Source organism: Oenanthe melanoleuca, chromosome 12, assembly GCF_029582105.1.
Source record: "Oenanthe melanoleuca isolate GR-GAL-2019-014 chromosome 12, OMel1.0, whole genome shotgun sequence".
Taxonomy (NCBI): Eukaryota; Metazoa; Chordata; class Aves; order Passeriformes; family Muscicapidae; genus Oenanthe; species Oenanthe melanoleuca.
The window spans coordinates 8,353,387-8,370,490 of record NC_079346.1 but is presented as its reverse complement, the minus strand read 5'-3'; the positions used below and the strand labels follow the sequence as shown (position 1 = coordinate 8,370,490).

The 17,104-nt window shown below is 37.9% G+C and overlaps 1 protein-coding gene across 2 annotated transcripts in view; it reads left to right on the top strand.

Annotated features, from left to right (window-relative positions):
• PXK (PX domain containing serine/threonine kinase like) overlaps positions 1-17,104 on the top strand; it is a 33,835-nt gene that overhangs the window by 2,794 nt on the left and 13,937 nt on the right. For both annotated transcript variants that reach the window (XM_056501780.1, XM_056501781.1), the window contains exons 2-10: positions 6,325-6,375; positions 7,042-7,089; positions 11,175-11,361; positions 13,257-13,334; positions 13,510-13,583; positions 14,425-14,499; positions 15,327-15,431; positions 15,613-15,714; positions 16,382-16,543. In XM_056501780.1, coding sequence (XP_056357755.1) covers positions 6,325-6,375; positions 7,042-7,089; positions 11,175-11,361; positions 13,257-13,334; positions 13,510-13,583; positions 14,425-14,499; positions 15,327-15,431; positions 15,613-15,714; positions 16,382-16,543 — 882 coding nt within the window. The remainder of the gene's footprint in view (positions 1-6,324; positions 6,376-7,041; positions 7,090-11,174; positions 11,362-13,256; positions 13,335-13,509; positions 13,584-14,424; positions 14,500-15,326; positions 15,432-15,612; positions 15,715-16,381; positions 16,544-17,104) is intronic.

The window sequence follows — 17,104 nt, the reverse complement described above, 5'->3', positions numbered from 1 at the left end:
GAAAAGCTCTGTAGACATGGTGAAGTATCACACAGAAGACCAAAGCTTGTGTCTAATGAATAGTTGACTTGTGCATTGTTCTAAGCAGTTTCTGTTAATTTAAATTTAGTACAACAGACTGGGTAAGTGTAAACTTCATAGCATTGAATTGAGGACTGTACTTGGCAGAGGCTGAGTTTCTGTTTCCTGAGGCTGAAGGTGAAACTGAAAAAAAACAAAACTGAAAACAAAACCTGAAACTACTATGTTCTTTCCTGAATTCTCCAGAAACCTAAGAAGAGATTAAGCTACTATTGAAAATATACTTTGGAGGATTTGCAATTTTTGCTTAGTAAGAGTATGTCAACCCCCCTAAATGGGTTTTTGTTAGGTAGCCAACTGCAAAATTATCAGATAGGCTCACAGGCTCAGCATGCTTCGTTCAAGTCAGAAGAGCTCAGAATTTCTTACTGGACTTAGCACATCTGAGCTGGAACATAATCTCCGTGTTTTTGCGTTGCAACTGAGGCTTTCTTTCTGTGTATTTATTTCCAGTCATAACTGGGAGAGGAAAATGATGCCTTTCTGTGTTTGCCAAAGTTGTTTCCCTGGTTAAGTGTGTTACAATGAGTCTGAGTTTTGTTGTGCACTTAAATACAATTAATTCTATAGTGTGGTGTTTACAGAGTCATTTTCATTTTGAAAGCCAAAAAAGTACATATTACAGGTGCATTCCAATGGCATCTCACCTAATAGATTTGAAACTACAAGAGCAAGCCTGGTCAGCTTTGTTTTGTCTCCTTCTTTATGCTTGTGACTAGCAATGGGTCAGAGAGAGAGAGTGTGTAACTTCCAGGGGTGTGTTGGGCAGCTTTCCACAGCCATGAGTCAGTCCCTTTGTAGGTCTGTGTACCAACCCTTTTGTAGAAAATGAAGTTTTGTTGCTATTGCATTCCTTGACTTCAATAGGAGCAGGATTACATCCAATATACTAAGCCATTTGCAAGTGTCTCATCTTGATGCCAAATGGTGTGTTCTGACAACAGAGGCAATTTCAGCACTAAAGCTTTAATAAATTTTGTCTGTTAAGCTTGCCTCATAATGCAATATTTCATCTGTGTGTTCACTATTTAATAGTGACTTCTTTCTAAGCCCTAAAATAGGGTGCTATTTTCTTCCATGATAACCTAGACATTTTCCTTATTATAAACTGCATGTCTGTACCTGCAAGTCTTTTCAGCAGTAAAACTACTGGTGAGCTGTACATATTCTTCCAACATTTCTTAATTCTTCTCTGAAGTGATTTTCCTTTTTCATGTGTTTCATGTTTTGAAATTGAAGTAGTGAATCAGCCAGCTTTGGTACAGTACATTGTTGTCTTAAAGGCATTTGGAAATGAACAGCTGAAATAAATCCCTCGTCTAACAATCCTTCAGAGTTTTTAGTTTTCCTTAAGCAATGATGAATGTTGACACTCATAGCTTTTAGATTAGAAAAACATTGAAAAAGCATTTATGCTTTTTCTGTGTTGTTCCAAATAGAAAAATGGAGCCACATATTCCTAGGACTGCAGGGTTTAGTTTAAAAGCTTGTAAAAGATTTTGTACATCTGCTTTACAAGGAATTCAATCTTTTCAAGGCTGCATTCACTTTGGACAAAACTACACATGAAGTTACTTTTAGACTTGGCTTTACACAGGGAAGTGTCATAGCTCACTTGTTTGAGGTTTCAGAAATGCAATTCCTCCACTGGACTTAGTAAGTTTGATTACCTCCCACCCCTCCTGCAGCCTGAGCTCTCAAAAGATGAATCTGCCATCGCACCTGATTTTCAATATTCCAAACTTATGGTTTCCACTGGTGACCTTACTAAATTAGTATTGCATTTGTAGGTCCTGTGAAGATTGTAGTCAAAATATTAGTTTCCATATTGTACTTTAGTAAACCCTAATTAGAATATTTTTGTTGGCTAATGAGTAGTTCCTGAAAAATAGAGAGTAATTTGCCTTTCTGGTGAAGGTCATGGTGATGCAGAGCTCTGACAGTCTGTGATTTCTCATCTCTCTCCAAAGCTTTTTGTGTTCACTAAGTTTCATTACATGTAAATGTGTGTCCTATTTTTTCCCTGCAGTTGTCCTACTTCATAGCTTTCAGTTTTTGAATGGCTGACTCATTACTACAGGAGGGATACAGTGTGTGAGTGGTGCAGGACAGACACAAACACACCTGGATTGTTTAGAAAGCAGGGAAACATCAACCTCTTCTGCTGCTCCTACCTCATGGCTTAGTGGCAGGTTGTGCAATAGCAAATAAATACTGTGCCCTGTAACAGAGAGGCCTCTGAGGCTGAGCAGCTCTCCTGATGTTGTTGCATGGGAGATTTTCTAAATAAACTTTTAAAAGAACTTCTTACTAGAAATTGTTCCAATCCAGCCTACTTAAGCAGGGATTGTATTCATGCTTAATTAGGCTTTCCTCTCTTTAATGCTTATAAAATAAAGCTCTTTCAAACTTTCAGTTGATGTGACCTGAAGGTGACCTGGATCTTTATAATGGTTGGCTTTTCAAGCCTGTTGGATTAAACAGATGTAAAGGAGAAATCTGTGGAAAAAGAGACTGACTATCCTGAGCTGGAAATTTAGAGACTATATGCTTGGGGGAAACAGAATGTATTACCCAATATTGTGAGACTCTACATTGTATTATAAGAATCTCTTAACTCATCACTTTTTTTTCCCTATCTTGTCTCTGCAAAAGCCTTCTTTCCTGTTTGCTTCCTGTTTCAAAAACTAGGGATAGTGATAAAGAGCAATTGTTAAACATTTGGAGTGCTTTGCTGTGCAATTTTCACCCAGGAATGTTAACAAAATTTTGCTCAGCAGCTCTGAGTTGCTGATGATAATGTTTTAATAAGTGCTGGAATACCAAGGGCTGATCTTGGTGAATTTTGGGGAAAAAAAAAAAAAAGAAAACCAAGAAAAAAACCCCACCTAAATCTTAGCTCTGCCTGAAAATGGGTAAATTCCGGATAACATTAATCCCACGTAGTGAATGTGAAACTGTTACCGGAAAGGATTGGAGAAATGCAGTGTGCTTGTCACTGATCCATGTGGTTATTTGGAAAATATTCCTTTTCAGAAACTCTATCCAGAGCTCTGTAGTAATAGGAAGAAGGTTTTAGGAAATGACAGCATGCAGTGGGGTCATACATCTTTCCCTGCTCCCGACCTCCTCCTCCACCCATTTCAGCTTTTTTTTTTTTTTTTACTTTTTTTGACAGCCAGGAAATGATACCATAGGTAAAACTGCTTTCCTTGGCATCTTTAAAAATGTATTTTGAGCTGCTGCAGGAATATCAAGTGGCTTGGCAGCACTGATAGGAAGAGCAGCGGATGCACAACCCTTATCTGTGTGCAGGGACCCAGGGAGGTTGTTTTAGGAATGGTTTTGTGGCCTGTCTTGTAGGAGGCTCTGCTGACAGTGACCTTGCTGCCCATGGGCAAAGCAGAATGGGAGGTTGTCTCTCTTCTGCAAGCTGAGACCTTTCTTTCCCAACCAGCAGCTGTTAGAAATCCTTTGAAGTTATTTGGTAAACTGAGTCATAGGAAAAACTCCGAGCTATTCATGTAGGAGTGAAAGATGCCCTGGGAATTTCTACATGAGTGTAGCTAACATAGACCTTGATTGTTGGTGCCTAAAATTGTTTGCAGGAGTGAACTCTGGTAATTACTAGCTTTTTCTGAAGGCATTTCCACTGTTTTCCTACGTTAGATGATGCTGCTAAACAGAAATGATCCTGAGTGTGCCTCTGTTTTCCTTATGCTTTATTTCCTATGGCCAGTCTCAGTCCCACTATCAGGCTGTCTCAGAAGAAGATTGTTGTAATTCAGGTTTTTTTTTCCTAACTGAGACAGAATTTGGCAGAGTAATAGAGGCGTTTGTGCATTAGACTTGAAGAGTTGAAAGCTCTTCTCTGGTCCTATGGGAAGCACATATCAGTGGTGCTAATTATAATCCCACGACAAGCTTGTTGCCACAGGAGGCAATAGGAAGTATCAACTTCTCACTAGAACTTAGCATACTGTGGTCTGCTGATTGTGTGTAGCCATGGCAGATACTGGGAATGGGATTGTATTTCTTATCCTGGCTGTTCTACTATTGCTGGTCTTTGACTTTCCATCTCATTGCCAGCATGAGGGACAAGCCCCTCAACCAGCTCAGAAGACCACTTAGGGCTTTTTGTTTGTTAGTTGTATTGTCAGGTAGTGCTGAGCTGGACAATAATTCATTACAGTCAGTGCTGATGGGATGTAGCTTTTCCATACACAGAACTAATGGCCACACCTGGAAAGTGTTTGCTCTTCTCTTTCCAGTTGAGAACCCTGTGACATAAAAAAGGGACTTGATTAGTGTGTTAGGCCACAAAAGCAGATATGGGTGGGATGGGAAAATGCTCAGCTAACTAGGGGTAAAATAGTTGTGGCCCAAATATGTTGTTTTTTAATATAATATTACTGTGAGATTGAGCTCTGAGTCCCGAGCTGTTTATCACAAGGCTCTCCAGAAGAGCTGTGTTGACCGGTGTGGTTGTGTGCAATAAGATGCTTTGATGGTGGTTTAATGAATTTGTGTTCTGCCTGTCCTGGAGAATTTTCTTGGGGCACAATAGAAAATGACAATCATTGGATAAAGAGCAAGTGCTACAAGGGATTGAGCAATAACTCTGCTTCTTTCAAAACCTAGAAAAGATGAATGACTGCACGTGGTGAATCATCACTGGTGTGGTTTTTCAGAGAAACAGCCAATGTTCCTCTGAGACTTGATGAATAAGCAGTTGCTGCAATTTTTTGTCTGTGTGTGAAGTAGCCTCTTTCCAAAATGCAGGAATGGTCACAAAACAAGGGAAGCCACATTAGTGGTGAATATGGGTTTTCCAGGTGTCCCATTAATTGATTTCTGTCACACAGTTTCCAAAGATAATTACACTGGTTAAATGTTATCAGCTCTGTGGATTTATGTTACTATTTATGAGGATTTGGGCTTCATGTTTTGCAGGAAGATACCATAATTATGATTTCTAATGGGTAAGAGGAAAGAATATGGAGGGACTATGTCAGGCTGACTTTCTGAAAATAGACACTTTAATTCTAATTTTACAGTTATTTGTTTTGGTTTGTGTGAATTTCTATAATTACCAACTAATCTGCTAAGACAAGTGTTTTAAACCACTCTGGTTTTCATGCTTACTAGTCTTGTTTCTTCTCAAGGCTAAGTGGTTCCAACTTGCTACAGGTATTTGAGAGCTCTGATAATGAAGGATATTTTAAGTGAATTTTAGAAAATTGAATACCATTTTTTTGCCTCAGCAGCACTGGGTTTTGGAAGGAAAATTGTGAATAAAATCTGGATTAGGTAAGGTTGAGTACACAAGGTAAAGCTAGCTGGTAATTGTTGCCTTTGCCTCTTGTCTGGAACAGTCATAATTCTTGATTTACACTACTTACTTGTAGATGTTAAATGAGAATTTAAGTCTGTGGAGGGATTCTCTGATATGCCCCACTATTTTTTTGCATCCAATGGTATATTTATGTTTTTCAGTGTAACAGCTTTTATTCCATTTGAAAGAGAGGAATTAGTTCTGTAAGGTTGAGAAGGCAAATTCCAAAACCAGAAGACACTTTCCAGTACCTGAAATGAAGAGACTGAAAAGAATTGTGATTTATGAATGTAATTGTGGTGGGAGAATAATCAATTCTTAAAATGCAGAAGTGGCTCACTGAGATTTAGATATATCTGCATAGCTAATATGTAAATATTTAAAATTAAGTATGCATTATAAATGAAGAATTAGCATAATGAGAAACAGATACATTCTAGTTACTCAAGTACATTCCAAAGCTTTTGTGGTAACTTTCTTAGTACAAAAATAATGAGAGGCTGTGCAGTTGTGGGTATTTACTGGCATTTTACTTTGTCATGGTGGTGGCAATAATTCCTGGGGGTACTTTTTAGGTATTGGAGGTGAGGAGAGAGAGGCTTCTTCAGCTGTTGTGGGTAGAGATGTGTGCTGAGTTTGCTTTTGCTGGCATCTTCTGTAACTAAATTAAACTGCTCAAGTGCTCCACAGGTGTGCAAGCTCCTGGAGCTCTCCTTCTCTTCTGTGCTGGGAAAGCAGAGTGGAACAGCTGTTAGGGATGGGTCTGAGCAAACCCAGCTCTGACCTTCCCCAGGGTGCTGGATCTGAATTTTCTGCATTTGAATGTTAGTTGTCATTTTTTAACAATTGCCCATTAACTTTCTTCAGCTCATTAGTTCTTATTTCTAATGACTTTTTCTTTTTATTAGGAGTACATAATCCGTGTCCAGAGAGGAGTTTCAGCAGAAAACAGTTGGCAGGTAATTTCTTATGTTGTAGTTCACGTAACCAGGATTCTTTTTTTTAGGAGGATATTGAAAATTGCCTATTCCTAGCTTTTAAAATTTGAGCTGGAAAGTGAAATGTTGGTTTGGAGTTGAGAACATGAAATGCCTGAATTCTTTTGGTCAAAACTAAGAGAAAAACAGTATTGCTGCCAGCTACAGAAGGCACGATGTCTGCTGCTATTCTGAATATTCCAGGAAAAATGCCTGTCATGTGTTTCTACTGTGTGTTGGTACAACCATCCTTTTAAAATCCTCAAATGCCAGTTTGCCTTTCTCAGTGCTAAAATCACAGCTCTGCTGATACAAGACAAATGAAACCAAGAGGTAGAATGAAGTTGAGTATGAAAAGTTGTTACATATAATATGGCAAAAATACCTTGTTTGCAGACAACTGTGCTCACAAGTACTGTTCTAAGATAATTTTTAGAAATGCATTTTCTGTCTGATTGAGTTGTGATTAAAAACTTTTTTTTTGCTCTCTGGCAACGTGACATAAACCCAGCAGTTAGGCATTTGTACAAAAGTTGCAAAAGAAGATGATTGTAAATGGAAATTACTTTTCTCTGATGAGATTTTGAGGAGTCAAATGCTAATGGAAAAAGTAATTTCTTTCCTGAACTTCTGTCTTTTATTTTACAGATTGTGAGGCGATATAGTGACTTTGACTTGTTGAATAACAGCCTGCAGGTAATTTTCACTCTTCATATATAAATAAAAAATGTAATTAGAAGAATATATTCAAAATCGTGATATTTTTATATATTGTGGTAAAGAAAAAAAAGAATTTGCATAACTGCAAAGAGAAATTGTGTCTTCAAATGTAACATGAATGTGTACTTATTCACCCTTAAGTTTTCTCTTGTAAAATTAGAATTTTAGCATTAACAGGATCAGTTTATATAGAAATGGAGGAAATTGGCAGATGCTGAATCTTTCCCTTCAGTCCTGTGACTTGTTCCGGTTTTATGTGTTTTTATTTGTTCCTCCTTTGATTTGGAGAAAGCCAAGGCACATACCAACCTTATAAATTCAGCACTGAAGTGCTATGTGTCTCATTATTTATATTCTTCTAAAAGCACAACCAGATGCTGCTTCTCATGTGATGGTTTTCTGTGTCACTGAGGAGTGTTCCTTGGTCAGACACTGGACTTACTGTGTGTTTGCCTCTGCTTTTTAGGACAATTATTTCTTTTTAGTTTGTGTGGGAAAAAGCAGGGTATGTGAGTGTGTTTGGGGACAGGGGGGAAGCAGCAGTGATTTAACATCTACAGAGACAAACTCATTACTTGAGATTTCCATACTGGGCAAACAAGATAGAAAGTGAATGACACGATTTGAGTGACTTTAAAATTTTTACCCTTGTAAAGCATTTCATGAATTCAAGAGCTTAATACTGCTTCCACTTCCTCCCTCCTCCCCAAATCAAATTAACTACCTGCTTGATGAACCTTGGTGAGCAAAGCCCTGTGAGGGTGTTGATTTCAGTGCTCTGAGAGCCCACTATAACTGCTTCCTCTGCTGCAGGTGGATGGAGGCAAATCAATCATAATTCAGCAGATATAGCATGGTTGCCTTGTGGAATTATTTTGTTAAATGTGCAGTGGCACGTTGGAATTTTTATCATGACCTAGAAACCTTCTCTCTGATGTGCTGAATAAATGCAGTGCAGAGGTGTCTCCTGCTCCAGAGGCATCCAAGATTTAAAATTAGACAGACACCCATGGGAACACAAGTTGAGATGGTACTAGGCATCAGAGTACCTTGGGATCATTGTGGCTTTAACCATAGTTTTGATAGAGATCATAGAGAAAAAATTTTGTGAAAGTTTTAAAAAGAAGGAAGCATTCACTTTGCAGCCACCTATAACAAGCTCCTCTTAACCATGAGGGAATAGAAAGTGTTAAGGCATGAAAAGGCTTTGTTGCCTTCTCATTTACCTTTCAAATGAGGCAGCTTTAGTAGAGAAGGCAATGGACCTTTAAGACTTAAAATCCAGAAATGACAGGTACTGCAAAGTTAGGCCTATGTGGAAAATCTATAAAGTGAAGTTAAACAGGTTATGTATGATGCAGTTTGAAAGAAAAAGCCTTTGTATCTGAAATAGAGGTGAATTATAAAAGTGCAGGGTCCAGGAAATTATCTGAGAGCAACTTTAAAGAGTGGGACAAAGGGGAAATTTGAAACAAGAGAGACTAAAATCCAGGACAAAAATGTCAGCTGCTTGGATGACTGGAAAACATTAATAAGGATTATCAAAATGTACTCTAACTTTAATGGGATGAATATGAGAGGGTGGCTAAATTAGCAGGCCATGTGCTTTAGCACTTGGTCACCTCCAGTGGCTCTTTTCTGCCACTCTTTTGGAGTTTTTTATAAATTACTCTTTATGATGCTGGGTCTGAACTTTCCTCATCCATTAAGACAATGCAGCACTTCTCAGATGTTTCCATCCAAAACTCTAAGCAGCAATATTCCATCACAATATTCAATTCCCATGACATGTTTTAAAACCCTTTAAGCTCTCATCTTGTGTATATTGAAATTAGAGTAAACAAAGAAAACTCCAAACAAATAAGAAGATACCAAACTCTAATATTTTTCCTTCAAAGCTAAAAATCTGCTGGAAGAACTGCTGGGGTGTAAAGCCCAAGTTCTCCAAGTTCTTGTGGCATACTTGACCTCTCTGTGTGTTCGTGTGGGTGTGTTTGAGCACAGCTGCAGTTGAGTTGGAATGCAGATTTTCTCTTCTTAATCTGGTACTACCTATGTGATAATAGTAAGGATTGAGAATTTCAAAATTGTCTAGGCTAGGGAATGCAGGCTGGCCAAATCCTTTGGAAAATAATGAAGTGTATATATGTGACCCTGATTTGTATCAGAAAGTTTCAAGACAGGTTCCCTGAGCTCTCAGATGTACCAGATTGAAAAACTTCTTCCAGTCAGTTCTGCATTTCTTCCTCTTTACTTGTTTGACAGAGATCAGTGGAGATCGTTGGCTCTTCTGTTTTGTCAAGTGAAGTGCTGGTACTGGAAGTACTGGAATTCACAGCAAGATATCTGGCTTTTGTGAAGCATTTTATTGCAGCTTTTGAACAGACATTCCTGAGCAGGCTGTGGTTTGAAGATAAGAATGTTAATTCCCAGGTTCTTCCGTGGCAAAGCCCATCCTGGCTCCAGTGGTGAGCTGGGGCTCAGTGTCTAAAGCATGTGAGGTCTTTGCAAGGTCAGACCCTCTGCGAGGTGCTCTTCTGTGCTGGAGTGTTCTTGCTGTGCTCTGCTGTGTGTTTTGGCAGATTGTTACAAAAACCCCAGCCTGAATGTTACTTTCTGCTGAAAAATAGTAGCAGTCTGATTTATAAGTTTTAAAACAAGTAATAGTGGGTGGAAAACGTGTGAATTAGAGTAAGTTTCTCTCTGATGGTAGCTAGCTGTCAGGACAAGAAGGTAAAGGTGATGATGATTTGACATGCTTTTTAAGTGGGTAATACTAGAAGAGGATTTAGTTCTTGTTTAGAAACTCAGTTTTGAATTGAAATGAGTAGTCTGCCAAAGGAGAGTTCTGTTTGCCCCTGGTGCTAAAACTTATTTGGTGAATTACTGGCTGTAAGTGATATATGGTTGCTTTTGGTTTTTTCCCTGTTTTTTATTAACATGTTCTGTAATTCAGACATAGTTACAGTCCTTTTTCAGTCCATAATTTGAAGTCAGAAAATGAGAAGTGCTAAAGTTAGCAGGAGACAACTCCTATGTTCAGATAAAGGAGCTAGAAAGGAAGGGGAATGCTACAATTAGTTTGTTGAATTAATCTTTTCCTGCTAGTTAAAATGAAAATTACTCAAACACCAAAAGTCTCAGTCTTCTCCCTGATGAACTGTTTGCTTTAGAAATGAGGTTATTGCATCTGGTGCAATTGATTCCTGCATCACACAACTCTTAAAGATAACTCCCATGGAGATTCAGCTTACCCAAGGCAGGTGCTTTGATCTGCAGGACAATGATGTGTTAACAACACGAAAATTGTATTCTGGTAATTCACATGAGATAATTAATCTAAACACTAAAGGTGATCTCTTTGATCTGATTTACACAAGGCTTTGAATTTTTTTCATTGTCCAATTTTGAAAGATTTCTCTGATTTTTTTCCTGAATTTTTTTATCTCTTGTGTCAGTATAAAACAATTAGTGTACAACCCCTGGTAGATTGCAGCTATTTCTGGGTTGAAAGATGTATAGATAGATGTTTAAAAAATGTACAGGAATAAAATCAGAAGATAAAATGGAAATCTTCACCATATTTAAAATACTAACAGAAACAACATTTCTTACAAATATATAGAGGCAGAGAAATGTTACTAATCTGCACTTGATTAAATAAGAATGTATAAATCTTATCCAGAAAAAATGGTGAGGTGTGAATTGTTTTTGTGCTGTGACAGAAGTACATCATAGAAAGACTCTGGCTAAAAACTGTAGCCATTTAGTATCTGAAGGTATTGGGTAATGTTCATAAATGTATTAACTCACTAGCAAAAATTTGTCTCCTTGTACTTTCAGTGTCGTTCCACTTACTGATCTCTGCACAGTGGGATGCAAGCTGTCATCTGACTGATAACTGTGCTTAGGAAAAATAGAAAAGCTTGTACGTGCACATTGCAAAAAGAGTTATCCAGTAGTTAGCTTGCTGCTGAGAGACTTTTGCTTTCTGGGTTGCTAGTTTTATATCCTTGAGGCATTTTGAGAACAAGGTCAGTAATTTTTCCTCTCTTTTTAAGATCTCAACTCTAAGTCTACCTCTTCCTCCAAAAAAGTTGATTGGAAATATGGAGCGTGAATTCATTGCTGAAAGACAGAAGGGACTCCAGGCCTACCTGGATGTGATTACTACCCATCACATACTGTCTAACTGTGAACTGGTAAAGAAATTCTTGGACCCAAACAGCTATTCTGTAAATTACACTGGTAAGTAGAAAATACAAAACTGTGCTTCACCTTGACTTCAGCATGTGCTGTGTCTCTCTTCTGGGAATGCTGGCCAGGATCTACACTGAAGCATGGGGAAAACAATCTTCACAATTTTCATACTGTGCATGTGATTATTTATGATAATGCTTCTCCAGCTCTGTGCATGGATCCTGCTGGGTTGTCAAATATAAATATTTGAATTATTTCGCAGAGGAGTAAAGAGGATCAAGGTCTGTATAAGCAGAACTTGGAGGGAGGGGTTGGTGAGAGTGATGTCAACTTTTCACAATTCATAATAAATGAGAAGAGTTGTTCTTGGGAAATAATTGTCTGTCAGAGTGAAAGGTGGAGTTAAGTTTGTCAGCTTAGTGTTCTGTTAAAACAGCCCATTTTCTGAACACTGAATCTTCCAAGAATTGTGGTTATCTTGTCCAGCTTCTACCCTTGCTTTGGGATGTGAGACTTTTAGAACTAATTGCTTGAGCTAGGTTGGGTACTTTTTCAAGGCTAGACTAAGCTAGACATCCTCTTCCCACAGATACTGGAAAGTCACTGTATTCCTTAAAATGATATCCCAGTGATCAGTTTCTTCCTTACTAACTGTTTCTTCTTTGAATTTGTCTTACTTCAGCTTCAGCCATTGGATATCAATAAATATTTGTCTTACAGACTGAAAAAACTTCCTCTTAGTGATGAAACCCACTCCACAAATTTAGTTCATAGGCAAAGCAACTCTCTGCAAAATGCAAAGCTTGTTTTCTTAGAAGCAGAGCCTACTGAAGCAGGAACTCACTGCTTCCTTTTCACTTGTCTTTTTTTCTCTCCCTTTATGTAACATTCTTGTGTCTTCAGCTTCAAAGTGCAAAGAAGGTTTCCCATTATAATAAGCTGTGCAGGAGTTGTAAATTATTAGTAACTCTTTAAGGATGCAGTTTGTCTGGCTAATGCTGAGCAAGCAATTTAAATTCTCAAGGAGGCTTTGTGGCTTCTGTGTTAATTCTGAGCACTTTCATCAAGACTTTTTCCTGCAATTTGCTGGGAAGCTGGTGACACATGTCATTGCCTATGGTCTTTAGAGACACCATCCGTTTGTCATTTCTTAAATACTGGAGCAGAGATTATATTTATTGCACATTTTTTCTAGCATATTTCTAAATAAATAAGATACAATGCAGAGAGATTAGCACATCCTTACCTTTTTGCTGAGTTTCTATGCCACGTTAGGGAAAATTCCTTGTTGGCATGATTCCCTTTCTCCCCCTCCCCACTTCTCATTGAGGTTTCCCCTCAAGTCACTTCATGAATAAACCAGTTGTGTTCCCAGCTGTGGGAGAATTCACTAACCAGATAGGTGTCCTCCCCTTTGGCCCCCGAATGAAGACTCGTGATAGCTGGCCAAGTACCTCTGCCTGCACAGAAAAGGGCACAATAACATATAGTGAAACAGAACTAATTAGTTTACATAAACTACACTTAGTAATAGCAACATAGGTGGATGTCAAAGAGATAAAACCACTTTTATAGATCCAGCAGAAACACTTGATGTTCTAATGTTGTGTAGACCTAGTGTGGGAAATCTGAGCTGTGATTTAGACTTGGAAATGTAGATCCAGTACAGATAGGATGGAGATTGGTAAGTTTTCCAAGCAGTGCTTTCTCTATTTTCTCTCTGGGTTTGAGTTACCAGGTTAAAAATTCAAATGCCCTCTAACTGTGTTTTTATCTGACTTCCTTTTGAATTGATTTTGCTGACTTTTACTCTGAATTCCTGAAAGCTTCCTTCTGGCATTGAACCTTACCTCCTATGTGGATAATTACATTATATAGTGTTTTAAAACATTTGATTTTTTTCCTGCTTTTTCTTCCTCTTTGTCTCCCTTTTTTCTTTCCAGAAATTGCCTTACAGCATGTTTCAATGTTCTTCCGATCCGAGCCAAAGTGGGAAGTAGCTGAACCATTAAAAGATATAGGTAAGAAGGGCATGTGTGCATGAAAACTTCCCTGACTTTTTCCCCAACTACATGAGTTTTCCTAAGATTCCAATATTGTCTTTGCTTACAGACCTTGTCCTGCCTGTAAGCTGTGTGATTTAGCAGTGTTTAATTAAAACTGCTGCTGACCTTTTTCTTTACTTTTTTTTTTTAGGTTGGCGAATACGTAAGAAATATTTCTTAATGAAAATTAAGAATCAACCAAAGGAACGACTAGTGTTAAGCTGGGTATCTGTGCTTTAATTTCATACTTAAGTCATTCTCAATTTCACTCAAAGTTTGGTTTTGACAAAAATGTGTGAGTGATGGGGAGAGAAATCAAAGAGCTCAGGCAATGAGAGAGCTCTGGAAGCCCTTAGGTAGATGTGTGGTGTGGAATTTCTTATATTTCTTTCCTCTGGTGGCAAATCCACTTTGGAAGTTCCTGTGCCTGGTCATTTTTTCCCAAACCTGCACCTCAGGATTCTTTAGTTGTAATGATGTGGCTGTTGACTGTAAGATAAATTTGCTCACTGAAAATAATGAGATGAACCTTTTTAAAGTCATGGGTTTTCCTACGCAGAGCTTTAGTTGTGCTGACAAAGTATTAGGTGAGAGGGACATGAATTACTCCTTTAACAACAGTTGCTTTTGTTCTTGTGCTGAAATGTGTTTCCCTGTTAGTTGTATGAGCACAGCTGTTTGTGAGACTTCACTGGAGAGTGGAGGTCACTAAAGCCTGTGGAGGAGGGATGTTTTTCTTGCTACAGAGGAAGAAGGTGCCTTATCAGTTCCTAATGTACACAGTCCCCCAGTTTAGGGTTGGCAAAGTTCATTCAGTGGTAGTAATGCATATCAAGTCTGTGGGAGGAAAGAGGCATCAATACTTATTTAGGGACAGACTGTATTGCAAAACCATGGCCCTATTCAGCCTCTTCAGGTTTCATTTTGTATGTGTAATTTCCTTGCTTGCTCTTCAAAATATGCCTTCAAACATCTGTCCTAATTTTCCAGGGTAGAACATTGATAATATTTTCTTTATGGAATGTAACATGTATTATAATTCCATTCTTTTCTTGTTTACTTCCAGGCTGATCTTGGCCCTGATAAATACTTATCTGACAGAGACTTACAGTATGCTGTGAAACTTCTTTCTTCCTGTTCTGTGAGTACTGAAGATTTTTAAATTATTCTAGCACAAAGGTGCATGTCAAGGACTGATCTTGGAAAAGCACATGTAGCCTAGTTGGCATATTTTGTAATTTTAGAGCTGCTTTCATTAAAGGTTTGCAAACCTTTAATTAAATTTCCCATATACTATGAGGAAACATGTTCTCAGCATAAATAATAATCCTGCAGGATTATTACAGGAGATTCAGTGTTGTGGTTGATTTGATTTTTTTTCTTCTTTGTGCAGTACCGTGAGATCATGAGCTTTTATTTCATCTCCTCAACACCTTTAGGCTGTTAGGATAGAGCTGTTTAGGTGTAATTGCTAACCCATGAGCTGGGATATTCTCAGGCAGCAGAGGATGAGGCAGGGGAATGAGTATCATTATTTTTTCAGTTCTTTGGAGTCAAGACAGGAGCATCTTAGTAGAGCTGCAAAGGAGGGTGTGCAATTTAAGCTCCTGTGAAATGCCATGTTATAAATCCAGTAGGCATCTCTGCCTGAAAAACTGGCATTTGACTCCAAAAGGAGTCTCTGGAGTCTCTCTTTAAGGATATTAAGCATGTGAAAGACTGGCTGAAATAGATTTTTTTTTTTTTGTTTTTAATTTATATGTTAATTGAATAGTGTCTGTGAAGTTTTCTTTGCATTTACTCTAGGTTAAGACTGACTAACATGAGTTATTCCATGGCACTGAGAGAATCCAATTTATTACTTTAAATATACAATTCAGGCTGATCTTTTCTTATTTGTGAATTGAACATAAATGATTTTTAAAAATCCATCATTTAAAATTTACCTACAGTTTCTTCTTTTCGTAGCATCCCTATATTTACAAAATCACTTTTGCCACTGCCAACGAATCTTCAGCACTGGTTATTAGACCATTCAGTGAAAAAGGGACACTAAAGGACCTTATTTATAAGGTAACATCTTCCCCCACCCCTAACTCTAATGGCAGAATATATGTTGGAATGACCATACGTGTTTTTTATAAAAACATGTTTATTATATGTATGTTTATTGTTTGCCATCAATTTCTAAGCAAACTAAGACAAATAGTGAATTTTATGGGTATGATACTTGATATGTGTGTTTCTTTTAAAGGCAAAGCCAAAAGACCCATTCCTGAAGAAGTATTGCAATCCTAAAAAAATTCAAGGTCTTGAACTTCATCAAATAAAAACATATGGAAGACAAATATTAGAGGTACTTTTTTTTTTTTTTTTGCTTTATTTACCAGCCTTTTAAAAAAATTTTTTGAAGGCCAACTGGTCTAACTACAGAAAGCAGACAAACTTTGAGTACATAAGCTTTACATCAGCAGCAGATTTCAAAGCTAAATGTATATTGAGATATGCTGCTGAGTTGAATTTAGATATATTTGTGTGAGACCATTTATGACCCCCCCAAAAAATGCAGTTAGTATGTGTGTGGCTTAAATGGGAGAGAGGTGATAATATAGTCCTTTCCTTGTGAGAAAAGGAAAGGAAGTAACTCATATCCTGCAGAACATATGCCATAAATTCATGGTTATTAGTGTGTTCTAATTTTTTTTTTTTTTACTCAAACTATCATATTCAGTAGAATTTTAAATTTTAGTTTCCAGATCTCTTTGGGAGGTGAACATAAGCCTGCTTTGAGGATCAGCATCAAATATTTATTTTGTGAAAAGTGCTACCAGTGAAATGGGAATGAATAGTCAGCCAGAGAGGATGTAGATAGAAGATCAAATTGAGTGAGCATTCCAAATGGGGCCTTCATTTATTATGTGCCTGCTTTAGTATTGGAGCATTTAAGTTGATGATCTTATGATCTTGAGATCATCAGAGCATCTTGTGATAATGCTTCTCTGTTGGATTTTTTTTTTTTTCAGGTATTAAAATTCCTCCATGAGAAAGGATTTCCTTATGGCCATCTTCACTCTGCCAATGTGATGCTGGATGGGGATACCTGCAAGTTGCTGGATCTAGAAAATTCCTTATTGGGACTTCCATCATTTTATCGATCATACTTTTCACAGTTTCGGAAAATTAATGTAAGGTTCAGACAGGGAATCATCTGAATCTTGTGCAAATCTTTATTCTCAACCTTTGTTTGTGGAGAACTGACTAGAATGAAAAGTCCTCTCTCAAGCTCATTTTTAAAATCTGAGCTTTGCTCCATCAAATTGCTTTTCTGCTTCCTCCAAATCACTGTCTGGCTGCAAAGCAGTTTTGTTGCAGCACACTGGAGTGAGGCTGAGGCCAAAGGTAAGCAGGAAGAAGGGGAGTGCAGGTGAGTGTTTTTATGGCAACAGTGCCAGCACAAATACAGGTAAAGTGCAGATGTTTTAAGATCTCTTTCCACCCTGGTTAGTATTTAGTAGGAATTTGCATATTGTCTACTGCAGTTTCACGTGTCTGTACAGTGAGCACAGCTATTGTTCTCAGCTGGGAGCAATAATCAGCCTTGTCTTTGGTGGAGACTGTGAAAATTGATCAGGTGCTTGCAGATCTTTAGCTATTCAAAGGTTATTTTTATTTGTTTGAGAGGTGCTTGTTTGACTGCAGGCTTGCAAAGCACAACATTTACCTTACTGCAAAAATATGAAAACAAA